Below are 27435 nucleotides of genomic sequence, written 5' to 3'. Positions count from 1 at the left end.
TGGGTGTGGGAGAGGGGAAAGTTGGTGATGGGCAGGGAGGAGGTCACTTGTTGGGATGAGCAGTGGGTATTGCATAGAAACCAATTTGACAACAAATTATACTTAAAAATAAAAATAAATAAATAAAAATTTCTCCATTAAAAAAAAGACTTACAAGTAAGTCAAGAAACCACAAATCTCCTAGAAGAAAACATAGCAGTAAGCTCTTGAACATCAATCTGAACAGTATGTATGTATGTATGTATTTTGGATCTGCCTCCTCACACAAGGGAAACAGAAGCAAAAAATGAACAACCTTGATGACATCAAACTAAAAAGTTTTGCACAGCAAAGGAAACCAATAATGAAATGAAAAGGCAACACACTGAATGGAAGAAGATATTTGCAAATGTTGCAAATACGGGAGTTAACATCCAAAATAGATAAAGAACTCACACAACTCAATAAAAAGTAAACAATCCAGGGGCGCCTGAGTGGCTCATTCGGTTGAGCATCAGACTTTGATCAGGTCATGATCTCGCAGTCTGTGAGTTTGAGCCCCATGTTGGGCTCTGTGCTGACAGCTCAGAGCCTGGAGTCTGTTTCAGATTCTGTGTCTCCCTCTTTCTCTGCCCCTCCCCACTCATGCTCTGTTTCTCTCTCTCTCTCTCTGCCAAACATAAACATTAAAAAAAGTAAACAATCCAATTTAAAAATGAGCACAGCATCTGAATAGATATTTTTCCAAAGAAGACATACTCATGATCAACATGAAAAGATGAAAAGATGGTCAATGTCATCAGAGAAATGCAAATCAAAAGCACAATGAAATATCACCTCACACCTGTCAGAATGGCTATTATCAAAAAAGATTAGAAATAGCAAGTATTGGCGAAGATATGGAGAAAAGGGAATGCTCATGCGCTGTTGGTGGGAATGTAAATTGGTGCAGCCACTGTGGAAAACAGTGTGATGGTTCCTCAAAAAAATTAAAAATAGAACTACCATACAATCCATCAATTACACTCTTGGGTATTTATTCTAAGAAAACAAAAATACTACTTCCAAGAGATCTATGTCTCCCAATGTTTATTGCAGCATTATTGACAACAGCCAAGATATGAAAGCAACCCAACTGTCCATCAATAGATGAATGGATAAAGAAGAATGTAATATACATATATACAATGAAGTATTACTTTAAAAAAGAATGAAATCTTCCCATTTGTGACAAATGGGTGGATCTGGAGGACATTATGCCAAGCGGAATAAGTCAGTGAAAGACATACCATATGATTTCACTTATATGTGGAATTTCTAAAAAATGAAACAAATAAAACAGAATCTGATTCATAGACACAGAGAATAATCTGGTGGTTGACAGAGGGGAGAGGATGGTCGTAGACAAAATGGGGAAAGGGTTATCTTCCAGTTACAAAGGTACAAACTCCCAGTTATAAAATAAATAAGACATGGGGATGCAACATACATAATGAGGAATAGAGTTAATAATGCGTAACAACTCTGTATGGTGACAGAGGGTAGGTAGTGTTACCATGGTGTTAATTTTGCATGTATATTAATGTTAAACTACATTTTGTACATTTGAAACTCATATAATATTGTATGTTAACTATACTTCAATAAAAGAATAAAATACACAATTATAAAATAATCAAAGATGCTGACAAAGATTAATGTACAAAATGTTCACTGTGGTGTGTATAATGGCCAAAAATTAGAAGCAATTTAAATGCCTTATCAATAAGATAATCAGGTATGTATTGTACTATATAATAATTACCATACTGCTTAAAAATCATGTTTCTGAAGAAGTTTGGCACTGTGGGGAGATACAATGAGCTTAGAAATGAGCTTTCTAATGAGGCCTGCTAAACTTCCTAGGTCCCAAAGGGGACTCTCAGTTTGTTCAACAAATCTTATTTCTGCTCCCGTCTTCACTCTAAGTAAAAACTACCACTGTCTTCACAGTTTGAGTCAATAATCTAAAAATTGTTCTTGATTGTTTTCTTCCTCTGTCACTGGATAGTCATTTCCTAGGCCAGTTTTGCAGAAACTACCTTTTAAGACCTCCAGGCCACCCTCTCCTTCCTCCTCTAGTCCCCTTCTCTCCCATCCCCTCCACTTCTCCATTCCTCTGTGCCTTGCCCTCCCTAACCCCCAAATTCCCAGTATACTAGGTCTCCTTTTTCAGATGACCACAGTGACCTACTTCTCCTAGGGAGGGGCCCTGGCTCCCACTCTCCCACCCAGAGCCCACAGCAGCCAGATATGTCTTGCCCAATGGAAGTCGACTATATCAATCCCTGCCGGACCCCCGGCAGGAGTGGATCCCCTGCTCTTCAGAACAAAACCCAAACCCTTTCCTGTGAAACTAAGCTTTGACTAATGAGGGAGATCAGTGGAAACCACTGGCTCAGCAGCCAGGCCCACAGCTCACAGAAGGAGAAAGTTTTATTAGCAGAGCACTTCACCATCAGAGCTGATTGCTTGCCAGGCCCTGAGCTGTGGGATGTTCATTTTTAGAGACACATAGCAAAATGCACCAGTGGGGTGGTCCTGTACACAAAGGGTGCTAGTCCAATCCCTCCCTCCCTACTCTCACTCTCTATCTCTGATCCGATTAACCTAACACTCCAGCTTCCTTTTGTCTAGAATGCCCCTTCTCCATTTCTTGTGTCAAACCCATACACCTGGGGCCCACTAGACACCACCTCCTTCAGGAAGCCACCCTGATACCTCAAGCAGTAGATGAACATATGCTGTGCTTTGAATATCCTTCCCATTGCACCTATGAACAGGTGACTGTACTGTAGTTATGTCCCTGCCTTGTCTTCCTAACTGGCCCATGAATTCTTCAGGTGGGATCTATGTGTGTTTCATCTTGGGGGGGGGAGCCCAATGTCATTTGGCTGAATGTCCAGCATATGGGCTTCTCAGAGAGGAATCCACATAGGCAAAGTATCTGTGGGAAAGTGAATGATTCAGTGTGTGCAAGTGCAGGGTGATGGTAAAAAGGTCTTCATGGGGACAGGTAGGAGAGTCCTAAAAGCCCACTAAATGACTGGGACTTGCCCTGAAGGGGAGAAGAGCCATGGATGGATTCTAAGGAGAGCAAAACTGGTTGACCACACATTGAATTGTCCATCATAAAGAAAACCCAAACTCGGTGGGGGGAGCCACAAGACCCCCACTCTGTCCCTAGTACTTTTTCTTGCTTCCCCTGGCCCTGCTGTAAGGGGGGATGGAGCATCTTCTCTGGTCAGATGCAAGGACCATCCCTGGGCAGGGTCACAGCATGTTGAAAGACTGTGCACACAGTGCAGCTGGGCATCACCAAAGCAGTCAGGGGACCTCTTGGAGATTCCTCGTGTTTCTTAGAAGCCCACAGGGTAGCTCCCTGATAGCTATCTGAAACCACAAATTCACTGCCAAAAAAAATGTAAATACCTGTTTTCTGGAAACCAGGCTTTTACAGCCACCTTTCTGGCATCCCCTACATCCCTCCAAGCTGCTGTCTCTTACCATAAATCCCCCAGAATGTCTGGATCCTCATGGAGTGCCCCTTTGAACTTTGAATTGGATAAACAGCCAATACCTCAGGCCTCTTAGAAGGACTGCTCCATGCTACTGTTATAAAAAGGAAAAACCATCACAGTGGAGAGATCCAACTACTGCCTTACAGTCAGGAAACTCAGTTGCAAGCTTCAGTGACCCCTAAGCCACTTTGGGGCCCACCCCCACACCACTTCTGACTCCCACACAGGCTGGTTCATGGGACTTTGTTACCCTGTTGTGAACTCTTGGTCACAATTACCACAGGCACAGGACCCAAATGCTCCCCTTGGTCCTTCTGAAAATGTTGGGCAATGTTAGTGTAGGAAGGTAATACACAATCTCTGCATTTCTGCCCTGCAATCCTCTCGTGATAATTCCCTTAAGTCATTTTTCCATTTAGTCGTTCTGGTGACTTCCCAAGTACTACATCACTATACACTCCTCCCACTGGGGCATGCGCAGCCCCAATTCTGTGTGGGGAGGATGCAAAACAGTATCTGTGATACATCTTTCTGGAGCTTTTATTACAGGATTTGGTAGAACTTCCCCCCTTTTCCTAAACATGGAAGAAAAGACAGAGAAGAGCAGGGGAGGGGAGAAGTGTTCCAAGAAAAAACCCAGTCACGATGGGGACAGAGGGATGAACCTGCAACTAGAGCGACCTCTCCTCTTGTAGGCCATAGACGTGGGATACCCTCTTGATTTGAATCCCATGCAGAGAACTCCAGAGCAGTTTGCAAGCCTCTCTGTCCATGGAACCAAGTTCTCTTGTCTAAGTGCCCTTGCACACCCAGCGTGTACTTCTTGTACCCCTTCCAGCCTCTGACCAATCTCCTGTACCATGTCGCCAGACTCCCTGGAGCTCAGCATCTTTTTTTCTTTCTGTTTAAAATCTATAGAGTATGGCTCGACCTCCCCAGTATTTGATCCCTGCCTTGGCCATCCCCCATGAGAGGTTAAACTGACTTAACTTTATTTTGTTTGCCATTCTGGTTCTTGCTTGGCAGCCTAAAACACAAGTGTCTTAGAATAAGATATGAGGAACATGATGGCCACTCCATGCCAGCCCTGGCTCTGGCCAAAGGAGGAGGCTGGGGTCATACCATCAAGCTGCCTGGTGTGGAGGAATTTCGTTTTGAGAACACAGTCCAGGGCTTTATTACTGCTGCTAGTGCCTTGGGTGGAGGAGGTACCAGGGCCACACTGGGGGCTGAACTGGAGGCAGAGGATGCTCCAGGGCCACACTGAGGTGCTGTGCTGGAGATGGGGGTCTTTCACTTCAGGCTGGGTGGGGAATGGCAGGCACTATGTGCTTCTGCTCTGTCTCCTGGTCCCCTTCAGGCCTCTGTGTTTCTTTACTGAACAACCAGGCAGGTATACCTGGCTCATGCTGGCAGCATTTTCTACTGCCTCTGACACCTGCTGAGCCTCCTGGGTTTGGGAAGGATTGCAGCTGTTGGAGTCAGCAGAAGGGGAGGGCGTTGCTGTGATGGCATGGCCCTCCATCTTGGGTTTCTCAGAACTCAAAATCCAGGAGGTGGCCATACCACTGTTAAACTTCCAGGCTGTTGATGGGTCCTAGATCTGGTCCCACATGTGTGGGAGCCCATGTTCATTATCACCTGAGTCACCTGGGGGTCCTTGGTGTCATGGAGTGGCTCACTGTAAGGCCTGAGTTCCTTCTCCTGCACCACATTATGGATCTCTCATAATATCTTCTAACATTCTTCTGTCACTGGGGTTGAGGACTATCAGTTTTCTCAAGAGGTTTTCACATTCAAGAGGGAAGAATTTTGGATATGGTATTGTCTCCTCAGGGTCTGCTTCCATAGCTGCCAGAAGTCCTTTCCCACAAAAGGCAGGGGCACCAGTGACCATGGTGACAGACTGGTTCCCAGGATCCACACATCCATCACAGGGCCAGAAGAGTTCTGAGGGAGCATAAGTTGGGGGGTGGGGGCTGCCACAGTAGACGTTCAGCTTATGGCTGATGGTGAACTCATTGCTGAGGCCAAAGTCTACAATTTTTATGATCAGGTTAACACCAAAAAGTAGGCTCTCCAGCTTCAGGTCCCTGAAGGCTGATGACCCTGGCAGTACTGCACAGTGCATACTAGCTGCTATAATTTGCCTTGAGACTCTTTCTCTGTCATGCAGCCATGGCCCAGTAAATAACCAAATATGTCACCCCCACTAATGTACTCTGAGATGAGGAAGAGTGTTTCTGTACTGTCAGTCACCTGGAGCATTTTTATGATATTGGTGTGATCCCAGCCCTTCATGCTATGGACTTCACAGAAAAGTCTTAGGAAGCTGGAGGAGGTCTGCTGACTCTTGTTAATGACCTTACTGAAGGAAGACAGCATTTATGACATTTACCCCAATAAGATCATCAGCACAGTCTTCTTCAGCAGCCTCAGAGGCCAAATGACAGTGGGTTGATCTATTCAAAATGTTGGGGAAAAAATGCCAACCAACAATCCTACTCTGGCAAAACTGTCTTTCAAAAATGAGAGATTGTTGATTCATTATATTATACATCTTAAACTAACATCATATGTTTATAAAAGTTCAGAAAGAAAGAGAAAGAGAAAGGGAAGGGAAGGAAGGAGGAAGGGGAGGAAGGGACAAAGGGAGGAAGGGAGGGAGGGGGGCAAGGAAGGAAAGGGAAGGGGAGAAAGGAAAGGAAAGGAAAGGAAAGGAAAGGAGGAAGGTAAGAAAGGGGAAGAAGGGAAGGAAGGAAGGGAACGGAAGGGAAGGGACCAGCAGAAAGGATTTGGAAGGGAGAATGGAATGGAATAAAGGATGGGAGGGAGGGAGGGAAGGAAGGAAGGAAGGAAGGAAGGAAGGAAGGAAGGAAGGAAGGAGAAAAGAAGGAGGGAGCGAGGAAGGAAGAAAAGGAGGGAGGGAAGGAGAAAGAGAGGGAGGGAGAAAAGGAAGGAAGGATGGAAGGGAGGGAGGGAGGATGGAGGGAGGGATTATCCCCCCTCCCCAAGAAAAAACGAGGGATAAATTAAGACATTCTCAGATATGCCAAAGCTTAGAACATTGCTACTTCTAGACCAGCCCTGCAATGAAGGGAGTAGTTCAGGCTGAAATTAAAAGGCAATGGAAAGTAACTCAAAGTCTTATGAAGAAATAAAGATCTCTGGTAAAAAGAAATATATGGATGAGTATAAAAGCTAGTATTATTATAACTTTAGTTTCCATCTCTACTTTTTCCTTTCTACATTAAGAGACTAATGTAGTTTTTTAAAAGAAGTATTACTCTATGTTTTAGACTCAATCCAAAAGTATATAATTTTCTGACATCACTAACTGAAAGGAGGTGGGGTCAGAGCTGTAAAGGAGCAGAGTGTTTCCATGCTATTGAAGTTAAACTAGTATAAATACACATTAGGGTATTATAACTTACTATGTTAAATGTACTTCCCATGATAACCATGAAGAAAGCAGCTGTAGAATATACACAAAAGGAGATGAGAAAATAATGTAAACATTTCACTAGAAAAAATCAACTAAACACAAGAGAAGACAGTAATGCAGGAAATAAGGCACAAACAAACAAACAAATAAAAACCCGCTATAAAGCACACAGAAAGCAAACAGCAAAGTGATAGAAACAAATCCCTCCTTACCAGTAATTACTTCAAACAAAAGTGGATTAAACTTTCCAGTCAAAAAGCAGAGATTGGCAGAATGGATTAAAAAATATGATTGAAGTATTTGCTGTCTACAAGAGACTGATTTTAGATCAGAAGACATAAATAGAGTTAAAGGGAAAGTATGGAAAAGATATTCTATACAAATAGCACCCAAAAAGATCAGGGGTGGTTATACTATCAGACAAAATTGATTTTAAATAAAATATATCCACGTTCACAGTAACATAGTAAACAATAGCTAAATGTGGAAGCAACCCAAATGTACATCAATGGATGAATGGATAACCAAAATGTGGTCTATACATACAAAAGAATATTTTCCTGTCTTGAAAAAGAAGGAAGTTAGGCTACAACATAGAAGAACCTTGAGAAAAGTATGCTAAGTGAAATAAACCAGTCAAAAAAAGACAAATAATGTATTATTCCACTTCTAGGAAATACTTAGAAGAGTCAAAGTCATAAAGACAGAAAGTAGAACACTGTTTGCCAGGGGCTGAGGACTGGGAGGAATAGGTAGTCTTTGTTCAATGGATATGGTGTCTCAGTTTTACAAGGTGAAAAGAGTTCTGGAGATGGATGGTGGTGATGGTTGCCCAACGTTATGAATGGATTTAACACCACTGAACTGTATACTTAAAAATTAAAATGGTAAATTTTGCTGTATTTTAGTGCAATAAGAAAAACTGGGGGAGGGGAATTTTGTCTCTCTCTTACCAGCTGTCTTGTGACTTTCTGTATGTGTACTCAGGTGGGCAGGCAAGAAAGTGAGTAGGAAAAGCTAGCAGAGAGTAACCAGCACAGGCTAAAGATTCCAGACCATATCTCATACTCCTGAGCAAGATAGACTTCGTTTTCCTGCTTTCATTTACATTAATCTCAATTCCTCTTTCCCACAAAACCATATTATCCTATGAAAACTATGAAATTGAGAAGAACAAATTACTGGCACTGGAAAGCGTGAAAGAGGATTAGCAATGGAAATAACTCTGAGCCATTTATTCACCATGAACAGATGATCTCTGTTAGATTAAAATTCCATGTTAATCCAGCTCAACCTTCAACATCTGCTGAGAAAGGACAAAGGGAACTTGAACAGAACATATACATAAAGTAGTTGAGGACTTTATTTCATAGCCCATCAATTTAACACATCATGCAAGGAAGAAAATCTATTGAGTATTAGACTAACTGGTTAACCTAGGTTTTGTTTGTTAATATAAAATACATCAATATCCTTACCAAGTACATACTGAAGTAGTGAAAATTCACTAAGCACCAAAGAACACAAGAACACAAGTATACTTTATTTCACTTAACTTTATTGCACTTTGCAGATACTGTGGGGTTATTTAATTTTAATTTTTTTTTTTTTTTTTTTTTTTTTTTTTTTACAAATTGAAGGTTTCTGGCAACCCTGTCAAACAAGTCTATCAGCACCATTTTTCCCCAACAGCATTTGCTGACTTCATGTCCCTGTGTCACATTTTGGTAATTCTCACAGTATTTCAAACTTCATCATTTATCATATTTGTTATAGTGATCTGTGATCACTGAAAGCTCAGATGATGGTTAGCATTTGTTAGCAATAAAATATTTTTTAATTAAGGCATGTGCATTGTTTTAGACATAACTTTAATATTCGCTAGGAGAACAAAATCACATTTTGACTTTGCCTTACTGCAATATTAGGTCTATTGCAATGGTAGGGAACAAAACCTGCAATATCTCCAAGGTATGCCTGTATTTTTGATATGTGAAAAAGACTGGAGAAGCATTGAGACCTCACTCTGAATCCAACAAAATAAATGTAAAGGGGGAATTGGAAATGTTAAAAGCATCTGTACCAGTCAGTGTTCTCTAGAGAAACAGGACCAATAGGATATATATAGATATACAGAAAAAGATTTATTAGGTGGGATTGGTTTACACAATAATGGAAGCTGAGAAGGAAGTCCCACAATCTGCCATCTGCAAGCTGGAGGCCCACGAAAGCCAGTGGTATGGTTCTAGTCCCAACTTTCACACCTGACAACCAGGGGAGCCAGTGGTGTTAAGTCCCAGTCTGAGTACAAAGGCCTGAAAAACGGCAGCATAAATGTCCAAGAGTAGGAGTAGATGGATACCCCAGCTCAAGCACAGGACAAATTTGCCCTTCCTCTGCTGTTTTGTTCTATTAAGGTCCTCAATGGATTGGATGATGCCCAGTCTCATGAGGAATGGCGATCTTCTTTCTCAATCTACTGCTCCAACTGCTAATCTCTTCTGGAAACATTCTCACAGATACACTCAGAATTAAAGTGTTATCGGCTATCTGGGTACCCCTTAACCCAAGTAAGCTGACATATAAAATTAACCATCACAGCATATAATGAATTTGGATCTACCCTTTTTAAAAATTTATTTATTTATTTTTATTTATTTATTTTTTGAGTTGCAGGTGGTTTATTTGCAAGATAATTCCAGAGATAGAGTAGGAAGTTGGCAGAGTGATACAGAGAAAAGCAAAACTAATGGTGCACTATTGAAATATTTGCTTTGAATAGTTAGGGTTAAATTTTTCTAGGATCATAAAGATGTGCATAAAATCATCTCCAACATTGTCTTTCCCAAACACAAGAGGCTGGGGCATTCATCCACCAGGCACTTTTGCTCATTGATTGAGGGTTACCCCCAGCACTGTTATCTTTCCCCATCAATTCTGGGCTTCTCTTGGGTAATGGATGAATGGTATCCTGTGGTTTTGGAGAAGGCCCTGAGGAAAAAATTGGAAAACTCCATGGTGCTCATTTTAGTTTGGAAGAACCCAGGATTACAGGATCAGCTGCAACTGCAGCTGAACTCACTGGTAAGCTGATGTTATAGGCACACCTGCCATAGTCCGTGCTTCCATGAACAAATCTCTCATTAGGCCTTCAAGATGCTGGAATCTCTAAGAGGCAAATTTAATTACCAGGTTTATTGGAACAAACTATAATAGTTGTTATTGCAACTAATCTTAAAGCCCTATTAAGTACTCATCATCTCTTTCTTGGAATTTAATTGTTCTAGTACTTCAGCTAGACTAAGCTATATGGTCCAAACTCCTGCTTACCTTGTCCATGCCAGGTCATTATTATCACCAGGAAAAGAGGAATGGAGACACTTCTTTTTGTTTTATTTTTTTAAATTATTTTTTATTTTTTAAAATTTACATCCAAATTAGTTAGCATATAGTGAAACAGTGATTTCAGGAGTAGATTCCTTAATGCCCCTTACCCATTTAGCCCATCCCCCCTCCCACAACCCCTCCAGGAACTCTCAGTTTGTTCTCCATATTTATGAGTGTCTTCTGTTTTGTCCCCCTCTCTGTTTTTATATTATTTTTGTTTCCCTTCCCTTATGTCCATCTGTTTTGACTCTTAAAACTTCATATGAGTGAAGTCATATGATTTTTGTCTTTCTCTAATTTCACTTAGAATAATACCCTCCAGTTCCATCCACGTAGTTGCAAATGGCAAGCTTTCATTCTTTTGGATTGAAGTAATACTCCAATGTATGTATATGCCACATTTTCTTTATCCATTCATCCATCGATGGACATTTGGGTCTTTGCATAATTTGGCTATTGTTCATAGTGCTGCTATAAACAAGGGGGTGCATGTGTCCCTTCGAAACAGCACACCCGTATCCCTTGGATAAATGCCTAGTAGTGCAATTGCTGGGTTGTAGGGTAGTTCTATTTTTGTTTTTTTGAGGAACCTCCATACTGTTTTCCAGAGTGGCTGCACCAGCTTGCATTGCCACCAGCAATGCAAGAGATCCTCTTTCTCCGCATCCTCGCCAGCATCTGTTGTGGCCTGAGTTGTTAATGTTAGCCATTCTGACAGGTGTCAGGTGGTATCTCATTGTGGTTTTGATTTGGATTTCCCTAACGATGAGTGGTGTTGAGCCTTTTTTCATGTGTTAGTTGGCCATCAGATGTCTTCCTTGGAGAAGTGTCTATTCATGTCTTTTGCCCATTTCTTCATTGGATTGTTTTTTGAGTGTTGAGTTTGATAAATTCTTTATAGATTTTGGATACTAACCCTTTATCTGATATGTCATTTGCAAATATCTTCTCCCATTCTGTTGGTTGCCTTTTAGTTTTGCTGATTGTTTCCTTTGCTGTGCACAAGCTTTTTATTTTGATGAGGTCCCAGTAGTTCATTTTTGCTTTTGTTTCCCTTGCCTCTGGAGACGTGTTGAGTAAGAAGTTGCTGTGGGTAAGATCAAAGAGGTTTTTGCCTGCTTTCTCCTCGAGGATTTTGATGGCTTCCTGTCTTACATTGAGGTCTTTCATCCATTTTGAGTTTACTTTTGTGTATGGTGTAAAAAAGTGGTTCAGGTTCATTCTTCTGCATGTCGCTGTCCAGTTTTCCCAGCACCACTTGCTGAAAAGACTATCTTTATTCCATTGGATATTCTTTCCTGCTTTGTCAAAGATTAGTTGGCCATACGTTTGTGGGTCCATTTCTGGGTTCTCTATTCTGTTCCATTGATCTGAGTGTCTGTTCCTGTGCCAGTACCATACTGTCTTGATGATTACAGCTTTGTAGTATAGCTTGAAGTCTGGGATTGTGATGCCTCCTGCTTTGGTTTCTGTTTTCAAGATTGCTTTGACTATTCACGGTCTTTTCTGGTTCCATACAAATTTTAGGATTATTTGTTCTAGCTCTGTTAAGAATGCTGGTGTTACTTTTTTTTTTTTTTCTGTATCAACTGAGGTATTTATTTTTCTATATTAATGTGGCGAATTACATTGATAGATTTTCTGATGAAAATCCTCCTTGCGTAACTAAAAGAAAGCTACTTGATCATGTATTCTGGTTCACACAGTTGGATTCAGTACCACAAGACTGCCTTGCATTACCTTTTTAAGCCACAACTATTCCCTCCCCTGACAACAACTAATATGTTCTCCATTTCTATAATTTTGCCAGAAGGATATATAAATGGACTATAGTCCATTTATAGTATGTGACTTTTTGAATTTTTTTTTTACTTAGCATAATACCCTTTAGAGCCATCCAAATTTTTACATGTGTTAGTAATTTAATCCTTTAAATTGTGGTGTAGAATTCTGTGGTATAGATGCACCATAGTTTGTTTTTAACTATTCAGAGTTTTGTTGTTGTTGTTTTAATCTGTGAGTAGTTTCCAGTTTGAGGATCCTATGAATAAAACTGCTATAAACATTCGTGTACATGGTCCTGACTGAAAATAAACCTTAATTTCTATGAAATAAATGCCCAAGAGTACAATCACTGGGTCTTCTGGTAAACCCATTTTTAGTTTTAAAAATTATTGCCAAACTAACTTCCAGCACGGCTATACTATTTTACATTCTCCTTTGTAATGTATGAGAGATGCCATCTCTCCACATGCTTGACAGCATTTGGTATTATCGTTGTTTATTATAGCCATCCTGATAGATGTGTAGGGATATTTCACGGCAGTTTTAATTTTCATTTCTCTAATGGCTAATGATGTTGAACATCTTTTCACTTGTTTATTTGGCATCTGTATATGCTCTTTGGTGAAAAAACCGTTTCTGGTCTTGTGCCCATTTTCTAATTGGATTATTTGTCTTCTTAATGTTGGGTTTTGAGAGTGTAATATATTCTAGATATTAGATCTCTAATGCTGGTGTTACTTTGATCGGGATTGCATTGAATATGTAGATTGCTTTGGTAGATATCAACATTTTAACAATATTTGTTCTTTCTATCTAGGAGCATGGAATCTTTTTCCATTTTTTGGTGTCTTCTTCAATTTCTGTCATAAGCTTTCTATAGTTTTCAGTGTATAGATTTTTCACCTCTTTGGTTAGATTTATTCCTAGGTATTTTATGGTTTTTGGTCCAACTGTAAATGGGATCGATTCCTTGATTTCTCTTTCTGTCGCTTCATTGTTGGTGTATAGGAATGCAACTGATTTCTGTGCATTGGTTTTATATCCTGCAACTTTGCTGAATTCATGGATCAGTTCTAGCAGTTTTTTGGTGGAACATTTTGGGTTTTCCATATAGAGTATTATGTCGCCTGCAAAGAGTGAAAGTTTGACCTCCTCCTGGCCAATTTGGATGCCTTTTATTTCTTTGTGTTGTCTGATTGCAGAGTCGAAGTCTTCCAATACTATGTTGAATAACAGTGGCGAGAGTGGACATCCCTGTCTTGTTCCTGACCTTAGGGGGAAAGCTCTCAGTTTTTCTCCATTGAGGATGATATTAGCATTGGGTCATTCATATATGGCTTTTATGATCTCGAGGTATGATTGGATCTACCCTTCTATTGCCCACATTGTTACTGATGGTCAGGGCCCCCTTCTCTATTCTGCCTCCCTCCCTCTCTCTGCTGATTTGTCTATTTTCATGTCTCCCTCTGCTTCTTTCCCAGGTCATTCTCTGTCATGCTTACTGGGCGTTTCCAAGTCATCTGCACCCAACCCATCCCCCATCCTCTATTTTACCATCTGTTTGGAACCCAGCTCTCCCTTACTCAACTCCATTTCCCTTGTTCTTCTTTGTCTCTTTTTTCATCTCCCACCCTTTCTGGGCCTTAGCAGAGATGGAAGAAAGATGGCCCTTACCCAGGAAGGCCAATGGGAATATAAACACACCCTGGTAGGTACAGCCAGTTGAATGGGATTGGGGACAGAACACACATTGTCATGGGACAGAAACCACTCATCTTCCCCTGTCCAGGGTTAAGGGCCCTCTCTGTGGGATGGCAGTGAAGGGGTACACCAGGTATCAGCAGCACCTGGCTGAGGGAGGAGGTGGGGTGTGGTCTTAGGAGAGAACTGGGGTCAGCAGTATCCCAGCAAGGGAGAGGGCTCAGCAGCCTCCTGTTGCCCTCCAGAGCCATGAGGGAATAGGCTGGGGCTAGGGAGGGAATCCACCTCCAGAGTGAGGATTTGAGAGTAAAGTGGGAAGGATGGGTCAATGGATGATATATATATATCATCAGTCAACGGACACTTGGGGTGTGGCCATAATTTGACTATTGTAGATAACGTTCCTATAAACATCAGGGTGTATGTGTCCCTTTGAAATAGCATGTTAAACTAACTGGAATTTAAATAAAAAGTTAAAAAAATAAGTATTAAAAAACTAATCTTTGAATGCTAGTTTTGCACCATCCATATTCTACTCATTCTAAACACATTCTGTTTACTGTCTTTGCATACTCATACACACACTGACTCCCCAATTCATAGTAAATTGTGTATAATTCAATCTCTCTGCACATTTCTTTTGCTCTATTCAAATGTCACTCTTTAACCTCCTGTTTTTCATTTGACAATCATCGCTTGCACACTGTGTGCTATTTAATACCTTCTTTGTGCACAATTGCCTGCAGTTCAAGAGTCGCTCTTCACACACTCACTGTGGGTTTTCCAACAGACATTATTTCCACCTCCAATCCAACCTTCACTCCAGGCTACTCATTCAGTGCCATTTAGCTCTACCTGCCTGCACATTCAGTGTCTGTGACTCACAAAACTATGTGTGCAAATGACCAACCTTTCATATATAATCCTTTTGCACAATCCAACTTCCACTCATTAAAACCAACATCATGGTATCCAATACTCACTCTTGGCACACTCACTATCTGCAATAAATACTCTATGTATGTTCGTTCTGTTCCATCCAACTTATAATACCTGCCCACTCATTCTAAGCTATTCAAACATCTCTCACACACTGACTGTGCTTTATTTAACAATTACACTGGATTACTCACCACCACTTGTGATTTAACATCCACTCCTCCCACACTCATTATTGCTATTCCAATGCCACTCCTTGCACTCACATTGTATGCTTTTCAAGAAAAACCTCATACACATTATACTCATTCTGCACCATCCAAATTCCATTCACTACACCCATTGCATGCCATTGGACAATCATCCCTTACATACTCCGTGTGAAATTCCAAAAGTATATGTATTCTTGGCAGGTCCTACCAACCTCCATTCCTTGCAAACCCATTATTTTCCAATTAATAATTGCTATTCACACTGTATACCATTCAACATCCTCTCTGTGCACATTTAGTGTTTCAATAACCACTCTTTCCACACTCACCGTGATTTGCAAACCACTCTTTGGATAATCACAGTGTGCAATTCAACAACTATTCTTTGCACATGCATTATGTACAGCCCAGTCCCTTTCCTAGAACACTCACTGTTTGCTGTTCAACAATCTCTCTTAATGCACTCCATCTTTTCCATCCAGTACCACTCCTCTGCCATTCAACAATCACTTCCTGCACACTTGCTCCTTGCGAATCAATAGGCACTCTTTTTTAACTCATTCTGCACTTTGCAGTTTCCATTCTTTGCACACTGTGCCATTCAACAATAAATCCTTGCAAACTCACTGCGCTATTCTACTTCCACTCATTGTGCGCTCATGTGTAATCTAGCAATCACTCTACAAGTATTCCCTATCACCCAACTTCCACTCCTTGCACACTAAACTTTGTGCATTCAACCACTCTATGCTCACTCACTGTATGATACAACCACCATTCTTTTCACACCCATTCCCCACCATCTAAATGCCATTTCTTTCACACTCAGTCTTGGCTAGTCTACAACTGCTCCTTGAATACTATGTGCTATTCTTTTTTTTTTTTTTCAACGTTTATTTATTTTTGGGACAGAGAGAGACAGAGCATGAACGGGGGAGGGGCAGAGAGAGAGGGAGACACAGAATCGGAAACAGGCTCCAGGCTCCGAGCCATCAGCCCAGAGCCTGACGCGGGGCTCGAACTCACGGACCGCGAGATCGTGACCTGGCTGAAGTCGGACGCTTAACCGACTGCGCCACCCAGGCGCCCCCTATGTGCTATTCTTGAGCTTAACCTTGATTTTTATTTTTCTTTAGATTTTTCTTTCTTGACATTGGTCTTGATCTTCTCTTTAATGCTAACTTTGAATGTTCCTTGGCCTTGTTTTGATTCCAACTCAGACAAACTTAACATTTCTTTACTTTTAGCCTTGATTTTAGCTTTGATTATGATCTTGACCTTGAGCTTTCTTGTGACTCACTCATCCTTTCCTATAAAATGTCTAGACAATGTATAGCCCTGAATGTGAAGTTGCATTTAACCTTGAACTTCACCTAAAACTTGATTTTGGCATCAATGTTGGTTTTTATTTTTGATCTGTTAAAAATAAGTACAACTTAAAGTAAGTACAAGCTTAAAGATGACCTGTACTTTTTTTAAAAATTAAAGTTAGTTAACATACAGTGTAGTCTTGGCTTCAGGAGTAGAACCCAGTGATTCATCTCATACATATGACACCCATTGCTCATCCCAACAAGTGCCCTCCTCAATGCCTGTCACCGATTTAGCCCATGCATCCAACCAACACCCCTGCAGTAACCCTCAGTTTGTTCTCTGTATTTAAGAGTCTCTTATGATTTGCCTCCCTCTCTGTTTTTATCTTATTTTTCCTTCCATTGCTTTAGGTTCATCTGTTGAGTTTCTCAAATTGCACATATGCGTGAAATCATGTATCTTTCTCTGACTGACTTCACTTAGCATACTGCCCTCCAGTCCATCCACATTGTTGCAAATGACAAGATGTTATTCTTTCTTATCACCAAATGCTATTCCATTGTGTGTGTGTGTGTGTGTGTGTGTGTGTGTGTACGTACCACATCTTTATCAATTCATCAGCCAATGGACATTTGGGCTTTTTCTACAATTTGGATATTTTTGATAACATTGCTATAAACACTGGGATGAATGTGTTTCAAATCAGCATTTTTGTATCCTTTGGATAAATTCCTAGTAGTGCAACTGCTGGGTAGTAAGGTATTTCTATTTTTATTTTTTTGAGGAACATCCATACTATTCTCCAGAGTGACTGAGCCAGTTTGCATTCCCACCAAGTGTTCAAAAGGGTTCCTCTTTCTTCACATCCTCACCAACATCTGTTGTTGCCTGAGTTGTTCATTTTTTCCCATTCTGAGAGGTGTTAGGTGGTATCCCATTGCTGTTTTGATTTGTATTTCTCTGATGATGGGTGATGTTGAGCATCTTTTCATGTGTTTGTTACCCATCTGGATGTCTTCTTTGGAAAAGTGTCTGTTCATGTCTTTTGCACATTTCTTCACTGGATTGTTTTTGGATGTTCTTTGTAGATTTTGGATACTAACCCTTTATCTGATATGTTATTTGCAAACATCTTCTTCCATTCCATAAATTGCCTTTTTTTTTGTTTCCTTTGCTGTGCAGAAGTTTTTGTCTTGATGAGGTCTCCATAGTTCATTTTTTGCTTTTATTTCCCTTGCCTCCAGAGGCATGTCAAGTAAGAAGTTGCTGCCTGTTTTCTCCTGTAGGATTTTGATGGTTTCTCATTTCACATTTACATCTTTCATCCATTTTGAATTTATTTTTGTGTATGGTGTAAGAAAGTGGTAGTTTCATTCTTCTGCATGTCCCTGTCCAGTTCTCCCAGCACCATTTGCTAAAGGTGCTCTCTATTTTCCATTGGATGCTCTTTCCTGCTTTGTCAAAGAGGAGTTAATTAAAAAATACATGGAAGCAAATGAAAATAAAAACACAAGAGTCCAAACCCTTTCAGTTGCAGCAAAGGCAGACCTTACAGGAAAATACATTGCAATTCAGGCCTATCTCAAGAAGCAAGAAAGGTCCCAAATACACAACCAAACCTTACCCTTAAGAAGCTAGAAAAGGAGCAGCAAATAAAGCTCAAAGCCAGTAGAAAAAGGGAAATAATAAATACTAGAGCAGAAAGAAACAATATAGAATAAAAAAAAACACACATTAAAAAAACAGATCAATGAAACTAAGAGTTGATTTTTTGAAAGACTAAACAAAATTGATAAACCACTAGAAAGATACTTGAAAAGAGGGCCAAATAGATAAAATCACAAATGTAAAAGGGAATACCACAACCAATACTATAGAAAAATAAATAATTATAAGAGAATACTATGAAAATTATGTACTGACAAGCTGGACAATCTGGAAGAAATGGACAAATTCCTAGACATTCACACACTACCAAAACTCAAACAGGGAAGAAACAGAAAATTGAATAGGCCCATAACAAGGAAAGAAATGAAGCCAGTTATCAAAAATCTCTCAACAATTAAGAGTCTTGGGCTAGATGGCTTCCCAGGGAAATTCTGCCAGACATTTAAAAAACGGTTAATACTGGGGTGCCTGGGTGGCTTGGTCGGTTGAGTGTCCAACTGTGGCTTAGGTCATGATCTCACAGTTTGTGGGTTCGAGCCCCGTGTCAGGTTTTGTGCTGACAGCTCAAGCCTGAAGCCTGCTTCAGATTCTGTGTGTGTGTCTCTCTCTGCCCCTCCCCTGTTCATACTCTGTCTGTCAACAATAAATAAGTGTTAATTAACAATTACAAAAAAAAGAGTTAATACCTATTCTCAAACTGTTCCAAACAATAGAAATTGAAGGAAAGCTTCTAAACTCATTCTATGAAGGGAGCATTACCTTGATTCCAGAACCAGACAATGACCCCACTAAACAGGAGAATTACAGGCCAATATCCCTGATGAACTTGGATGCAGAAATTCTCAACAAGATGCTAGCAAATCGAATTCAACAGTACATTAACAGAATTATTCACCATGATTGAGTGAGGTTCATTTCTGGGCTGCAGGGCTGGTTCAATATTTGCAAGTCAATCAATGTGATACACCATATGAGTAGATAGGATAAGAACCATATGATCCTTAAAATAGATGCAGAAAAAGCATTTGACAAAATATAGTATCATTTCTTGATAAAAACCCTCAAGGAAGTAGGGGTAGAAGGAACATACTTCAATATCATAAAAGCCATATATGAAAGGCCCACAGCTAATATCATGCTCAATGGGGAAAAATTGAGAGATTTCCCCTAAGATCAGGAACACGACAGGGATGTCCACTCTCACCACTGCTCTTCAACATACTGCTGGAAGTCCTAGCTGGAGCAATCAGACAACAAAAAAGAAATAAAAGGCATCCAAATTGGCAAGGAAGAAGTCAAACTTTCACTCTTCGCAGATGACATGATACTCTACATGGAAAACCTGAAAGACTCCGCCAAAAAACTGTTAGAGCTGATCCATGAATTCAGCAAAGGCACAGGATATAAAATCAATATATAGAAGTTTATACACCAATAATGAAGTAGCAGAAAGAGAAACCAAGGAATCTATCCCATTTACAATTGCACCTAAACCATAAAATACTTAGGAATAAACCTAACCAAAGAGGTAAAGATCTGTCTGATGAAAACTATAGAAAGCTTATGAAAGAAATTGAAGAAGACACAAAGAAATGGAAAAACATTTTACGCTCGTGGATTGGAGAAACAAATATTGTTAAAATGTCAATACTATGCAAAGCAATTGACACATTCAATGGAATTCCTATCAAAATTCTTCACAGAGCTAGAAAAAACAATCCTAAAATTTGTATAAAATCACAAAAGACCCTGAAAAGGAAAGTAATCTTGAAAAAGAAAACCAAAGCTGGAGGCATTACAATCCCGGACTTTAAGCTGTATTATAAAGTGTAATCATCAAGCAAGTAAGGTATCGGCACAGAAACAAGACACATAGATCAATGGAATATAATAGAGAACCCAGAAATGGACCCACAAATATATGGCCAACTAATTTTTGACAAGGCAGGAAAATGTGTTTTTTTTAAGTTTACTTATTTATCTTGAGAGAGAGAGAGATAGAGATTGAGAGAGAGATTGAGAGAGTGAGCGCAGGACAGTGGAAGAGAGGGAGGAGAGAGAATCTCAACAGACTCCATGCTGTGAGCACAGAGTCAGAAGCAGTCTCAATCTCACAAACAGTGAGATTATGACCTGAGCCAAAACCAAGAGTCAGAAGCTTAATCAACTTAGCCACCCAGGTGCCTCAAGGATGACCTGTACTTTAAATTTCTCCTTGACTTTGATGTAAACCCTGATTCAGAGCCACTTTATCATGCGTAGCCCAGGCTGTGAACTACAACTTGAACTGGACTTGGACTTTGACCTTATTGTAATGTTGACCCTGATGTGAAGTTTAGTTTGATTTGTCTTTTTAACTGATCTTAGTCTTGAACTTGGCCCAGACTTTGAATCTGAGCTTGAATTTTACTTTGATCTTGACCTTGACACTAAATCAGATTTACTTTTTGCTCCTGATTATAATCCATACTGTGTGTTGCCCAAGTCCTCCTGTCTTTCACCTTTAACATGACCTTAGCACATTGAAATCTGCCTTTACCTCGACCCTGGTTTAGACCACATTCTGACCCAGATTATCATCCAGACCTTCTAAATATAAATTTGATTTTAACCCCGATCTTGACTTTGAATTGGAACTTAACCTTGACTTTTGATCCTGAACTTGAATTTTATCATGACTTTGTTCATAGTTCAGACCACCACCTGTTTCAGACTCTCATGTATAGGTCTACTCCAGAATATGAACTTGAAATTGACCTTGATATTAACCTTGAACTATGTCTAGGTCTTAACACATGACCTTAACCTTAACCTTATACTTGACCTTGATGCTGACCTCAATGAAAATCTGTCCCTAATATGTTAATCAAGTTTCACTTCAAACACAAACTTGACCCCTTGATCCTTAACCCATAAGGACTTTGACCTTAAAGTGACCATGAAATTGACCTTGACCTTGATTCAGTTCCTCATCGGGTTGCTGATTGTTGTTCAAGGTAATATCTAGATCAAGCTATGAATTTGACCTTGATCTAGACCTTGTCCATGATCCACACCCAATTCTTTGTCTAATCATCGAGGACATGTGTAGCCATGATTGTGAACTTAAATACAGATCCTCCTCAGTTTATGATGGGGTTACATCCCAATAAACCCATTTTAAGTCAAACATAAGTGAAAAATGCATCGAATACACCTAACCTATCAAACATCAGAGCTTAATCGTTTCCCACAAAGCCTATTAGATAACAAAGTATTGACTATCTCCTATAATTTCAATACTCTTCTGAAAGTGACAAACAGAATGGCTGTAAGGATAGTAATTGTTAGCCCCCACAATTGCTTGGCTGACAGAGAGTTGCAGCTGTTGCTAACTGCCCCACATCACCAGAGAGTATCATACCATACCAATAGCCCGGTAAAAGATCAAAACTCAAAATGTGAAGTACGGTTTCCATTGAATGCAGATTGTTTTCACATCACTGTAAAGTTGAAAAATCAGAAGTCAAATCGTCATACATCAGGGATGATCTGTATGTTCCTGGTCTTGGAACTGATCTTGACCTTAACTATAAATTGACCTTAAACTTGATACTGATGTTGAATTTGACCTTGACTTGCACCTTGATTCAAATCCTCATCGTCTTCCTGTCTATTGTCCAGACCATATCTACATCTGTGAATTAAGTTGGATCTAAACAACCGTGACTTTGACCAAGGAATTGACTTTATCTTTCTGCCTGATTCAGGCCCTTGACACTATCAGCCAGAGCATGTACAGCTTTGGGATGTGAGGTTTAACCGAACCTTGAGTTTGGCTTCAATCTTAAATTTATATTCACCTTGACCCACTTCCTGCCCCTTACTCTTATCAAAACTCCATAGATAAAATTAACCCAGCTACTAACTTCAGTCCCATAGCAGGATTCATCCCAACTAAGATATTCAGCTCCACAACCAGATTTATACCCAATAATTCCTCAGCTTTGTGTGTGGATTTAATCCTGATGGCCACTTCGACACTGTAGCCAGATTCAGCCAGATGTTGACCTCAGTACTGGAGCTGCAGCAGGACTGTCCTTATGAGAACCACCTGGATTTATCCCTGATGGTGCCCTCAATTCTGCAGCTGGGTTCATCACCTATGATGACCTTACCCCATAGGAAAATTCATCCCAGATGCTGACTTCAGCCCCGCATTAGGGATCATTTCCAATGATAACCTTACCTCATCTGGGTTCATCTCTGATGATGATCTCAGACCTGCACATGGATACATCTGTGATGATTTCAATGTGAAAGCTGTATTCAATCCTCATGTTTACCTCCTCTGTACAGAAAAATTCCTCCCCAATGTTGACCTCAACCTGGCAGAAAAATTCATCCCATAAATTTCCCTCATTCTAGCAAGCGGGTATATACCTGGTGATGTCCTCAGTCAAGGAACTATATGCATCTCCAGTGTTGACCTGTCTCACACATGTCTTCATCCAAGATGACATGAATAAGTAAATACCTATTTCACCATATGAAGATAATAATCCTCAACCCAAATCATGGCTAAAGTTGTTATGATGAGTGAATAAGAAACAGGAAGTAAACATCTATTTTAAAAAGTGAGGACATTCTGGGGCAGTGCTTCTCAAATGTAAGAGTGCATCAGAACAACATGGGGCTTGTTAAACCCACCTTGCTGACCCCACGCCAAGACAGGCTGACTGGCAGGCCCAGGGGAAGGAGGATTAACAACTTCCATGTCTAACAAGTTTCCCTGACTTTGATGCTTCTCTGCTAGAGACCACAGTTTGAGAAATAGACACTAGAGAAATGCCAGAGGTATTTGTTACTTACAGACCCCAAGTCTCATGGTTGCATTAACTACCTTTAAAGACACAAAAGGCCAAGTACAATATAATCTATGTTTTATTTTATACTTTTGTGTTCACTAAAATCTAAACAGAAGTTTGGCTTCAACATAAAAAAAGAAAAAGAAACATAGCGACAGGATTAAATACCAAGAGCAGATGACAAGGGTATGCAAGGAAGGGCTGTCCTGGGAAGGGTTGCACATTTGCAGGCACATCAGCAAAATAGCCCATGAAGCTTGGATCTAGTCAGCCTGTGGGTAAGCCACAGCACAGTCCTGAGGTATAGGCACAGAAAGTGTTTCCTTCCTGCTCCTTCCAAGTACAGGCTGTGTGGACACAGAACACTGCCCACACATCCCCCCAGTGCACTGGACATGCCTCTTCCTTCAGCGTCTTCAGGGCAGAGTCCCCTGCTCTCCACACACACACAGTCACTTATTTGCACTCACCCAGCACATGAGTACACACTCAAGCCCAGGAGCATGCAGTCACATGTACACAAACACTGCCTCTGATTTCAGGTCTCCTTCACCTTTACAGGCTCAGCTTCCAACTCCAGAGTCAAGATGTGTGAGTGTCCCTGGAAGACTGACAAAGGGTCACTGCAGAATCAGGGTGTTAACCATCCTTCCTGAGGACCTAGTCAGGGAGAAACTGTATTCTGTACCCTGCTGGTGGGAAGGAAAATTCTACTGAGCAAATATGGCTGCCTGGGCTCATTAGGGAGGCCCGGATGCTGGGTCTGAGATGCCATCCAGCCCTGCTTCACTCCTCAATAACCAGTTGATAAGGAAGCAGAGTGTCAGGAGGCCAGTCCCTAGCAGGTCCCCCAGCCCTGTGAGGTAGGGGATGCAGTGGCTGTCTGGATCCAGAGCCTGGTGCCACGCGAGCCGAACCATCACTTCTGCCAGGTACAGCAGAATTGTCACCTGTCATAAGAGCAAGCAGACACAAAAGATGACAACTAAGTCAGAAAGCCAAATGTCACCAAGAAACACTAGATTTCAAAGGCAGATACTAAGGTGGACATGTCAACCCCAGGGAGTCAACCCCATGTCAACCCCAGCTGGACTTCCTCCAGCTTCTCTTGGGGTCAATGCCTAGCTCTGAGCTCATGCAGAGGCCAGAAAGTCCACCCTCATCCACACTTGCCTAGTCTCCCTCCTGTCGTCAGGACCTGCTTGCAGCATCCTGAGGTGGCAGACAGATCGTCTCTGCTACACAGGCTCCTCTCACCTTCCTTAGAAACTCAAGACACAGACTTCAGATAGGGTTCCCTAGAGGGCCTCACTTGAGCAGTTTTGGAGAGTAACCCTTCCCTGGAAGCACCACAGTGCTGGTCTCACTTCAGAGCTCCTCAGTGTCTTGTCACAGGCTGACCGCAGCCCCTCTGTCCCCCTCGGGACAGTTTCTCAAAGTACCCCGCCCTATCCTTCATGATCAGGGACATGCTGCAATTGCAAATGCCCTAACTCAGAGGATTTGAAAACATCAGTCCCTAGTTCTAGCATTGCCCTCCTAGAACGGTGCCCATCAAGGCCCACCGTTATCCCTGTGGACACCCTAGGCCCACCAGGGGCATCTGACAACTAGTCTGGGCAGATAGTCTGCTGAGTACTAGCCACAGGCAGGCACCAGCCTAACCTTTCATCATGCCCTTATCACCACCCAGCGCTGACTAAAAGTCCTTGCGTGTGTTTTAGCAACATCCCAGCAGGGACCTGGTCCCTGCCCACCCTGTCTGTGATGAATGATGTGCATGGCCCAGTTCACCAGCCAGAACCACACATCAGCTTGCTTCCTGGCAACTTGCTGTATCTTCAGGACCATCCTCTGATCTCCTGGTGATAATTGAGCAGTGTGCTATATGCAGTATGGATGGTGCCTTGTGGGAAGTGGAGATTAACGAGTGTGCAGTGTAAAGTGTGTCATGTGCAGTGTGCTGTGTATACTGTGGAGCATGCTGCTTGCAGTATGAAATATGCCCTGTGCAGTATGCAATGTGGAATGCATGCAATGCAGTGTGGTGTGACTTCTGTGTCTGGTTCACACCCTTGAGCTTGAATATGTTGATTCTTGGAAGATGGGGGCCATGCCCTGCCATGTCCAGGAACCCCCCAACCTCACCCCCTCAGCATCTTTCCCAGGTTAGGGAGATAAATCTTGCTGGATGACTAAGCACTGAATGCTGCTTTGATGCTACTAACAGTCATCCTTACCTGCATCAGACTTGCTAGCAGATAGAATACCACAAACATCTTACTTTGTGGGACCAAATGGCCTTCCACCAAGTAAATGATATAGAAGAAAATCAGATGGCCCGGAACCACCAGAGAGAGCAGGACTCGAGCTGATACGGAATTAATTTCTGGAAAAGACAACCATAGAGGTGTGTGTGACTTGACAGGCAGCAGGGACCACCTTGGCATGTTTAGTTTCCCATGAGGCATCCGCATTCATTTATCTACTACATGAGTGTTTCCTGAGCACCTACTATACTGCAGGCATGTTCTAGCAGATGAGGATATAGCTCTGTCCCTTCCTTCAAGGAACTGACATTTTAGGGAAGAGAAAAAAAAAAAAACAGACTTGAGTAGCAGAAGCAAACAAGAAAGGTAATTTCAAAGGGTGACCAGTGCTAGGAAGCATGGGTCTTTGTTTTAGAGAACCAGGTGTGTACTAGCAAGATGAGTTACTGGATATTAAAAGCTCTCTCGAGAAGAGGACAACTAGGCTGAGACACGCATCTGGAAGGAGAGTATTCTGGGCAGAGAAAAGAGGATTTGCAAGGGGCTGAAGGTAGAAGAGAGCTCTGGAATGTGGGGGGAATGAAGGCTCAGCATGTGAAGTCTGATCCAGGGAGGGCTGGCACACTCATAGGGGGCCTCAGACAGCCCCTTCCTCACGCTAAGCCTGAGAGATCCATTCAGCACATTCTCTTTTGGCTTCAGCTCTCCAGGAATCCGAGACTCTGCAAGAAGTGTGACTTCCCCACCCCAACCACACACACTTTTAAGAGCATCACGTGTAAACGCAAATGACTCTTCAAACAGAAATAGTTTCAGTAAAAAGCCTCCATTTGCCTCTGAGTTAATATATTTCATCAAATTCCTAAGAAAGAGGGGGGAAATCATATAGCTTAGAAGCCAAAAACACTACCATAAAATAATATGTAGAGAGAGCGAGAAAACACAAGAGCTCCAAAGTCTATTCGTGATGAAAAATTAGACAAGGTATGAGAAGATTCTTTTAAAAAAAGAAAAAGTAGGGGCGCCTGGGTGGCTCAGTTGGTTAAGCGGCCGACTTCGGCTCAGGTCATGATCTCACGATCCGTGAGTTCAAGTCCCACGTCGGGCTCTGTGCTGCCAGCTCAGAGCCTGGAGCCTGTTTCAGATTCTGTGTCTCCCTCTCTCTCTGACCCTCCCCTGTTCATGCTCTGTCTCTCCCTGTCTCAAAAATAAATAAAATGTTAAAAAAATTTAAAAAAAAATAAAAAAAGAACAAGTAGAAGCAAAATAAATAATTACTAATGGCAGCTGGCACTAAAACTCAAGACAATCTTGAGAGTAAGAATTCAGTAAAATATTTAGGTGCTGCTATACATTGGATGTTTGTCCGTATCCCCCTTGCTTTCACCACCCAGATCCCCATGTTGTAACTTAACCCTGAGTGTGATGGTATTTGGAGGTGATTAAGTCATAAGGGTAGGGTACAGCACTCATGTATGGCATTAGTGCTTATAACTTATAAGCTATAAGAGACTTCAGAAAGTCTCTTCACCCTTTCCGTCATGTGAGCACATAGTGAGAAGACAGCTGTGAAGAAGGAACAGGCCATCACCACAGAATTTGCTAGTGCCTTGATCTTGAACTTCCACCCACCACAACTATAGAAAACAAGTTTCTTGTGGTTATGAGCCAATCATTTTATGCTTGCATTATAGCAGTCTGAACCAGGAAAGGTACAAAAATACAGAAATTGAAATAGATTTTCCAAACACAAGTGACAAATCAGAAAATATAATAGGTACAATCCATCAAATGCACTATTAGGTAGTTACCCAAAGGATACAAAAATAAAGATCCAAAGGGGTACATGCACCCAAATGTTTATAGCAACATTATCAACAACAGCCAAACTACAAAGAGAGCCCAAATGTCCATAGACTGGATGGATGAAGATGTGGTATGTATATATACATATGTATACACACACACACACACACACACACACACACACACACACATATATACACACTATATATACATACGGTGTGTGTGTGTGTATGTGTGTGTGTTTTCATATATATACATACACAGTGGATTATTCAGCCATCAAAAATGAAATCTTGCCGTTTATAATGATGTGGATGGAGCTAGAATGTATTATGCTAAGCAAAATAAGTCAGTCAGAGAAAGACAAATACCATACAATTTCACTCATATGTGGAATGTAAGAAACAATACAGATGAACATATGGGAAGGGGGTGTGGAAAGAGAAGACAGGGAGACAAAGCATAAGAGACTCTTAATGACAGAGAACAAACTGAGGGTTGCTGGAGGCAAGGGGGGTGGGG

General features: G+C 41.2%; 1 protein-coding gene and 1 long non-coding RNA gene across 13 annotated transcripts in view; one reads left to right on the top strand and one right to left on the bottom strand.

The window, feature by feature from the left end:
- The window catches only part of LOC123606126 (solute carrier family 41 member 3-like), a 222963-nt gene that overhangs the window by 93396 nt on the left and 102132 nt on the right, over positions 1–27435 (bottom strand). For 9 of the 12 annotated variants that reach the window (XM_045494080.1, XM_045494087.1, XM_045494079.1 and 6 more), the window contains 2 exons: positions 25078–25226; positions 22896–23787 (listed from right to left, as the gene is read on the bottom strand). The exons of 2 other annotated variants lie outside the window; for them this stretch is intronic. In XM_045494080.1, coding sequence (XP_045350036.1) covers positions 23578–23787; positions 25078–25226 — 359 coding nt within the window. In that variant the 3' untranslated portion in view covers positions 22896–23577. Of the gene's footprint in view, positions 1–22895; positions 23788–25077; positions 25227–27435 lie in introns of those variants that run through there. One more of the 12 variants, XM_045494083.1, reaches the window with a different exon arrangement.
- Positions 11003–17283, top strand: LOC123606128. The gene is made up of 2 exons (XR_006716116.1): positions 11003–11089; positions 17242–17283. It is a non-coding gene; the product is annotated as an uncharacterized LOC123606128 (long non-coding RNA).

This window comes from Leopardus geoffroyi, chromosome A2 (genome assembly GCF_018350155.1).
Source record: "Leopardus geoffroyi isolate Oge1 chromosome A2, O.geoffroyi_Oge1_pat1.0, whole genome shotgun sequence".
In the NCBI taxonomy this organism is placed as follows: domain Eukaryota; kingdom Metazoa; phylum Chordata; class Mammalia; order Carnivora; family Felidae; genus Leopardus; species Leopardus geoffroyi.
The sequence above is the reverse complement of the archived record's forward strand: the minus strand, read 5'-3'. Positions and strand labels throughout refer to the sequence as shown.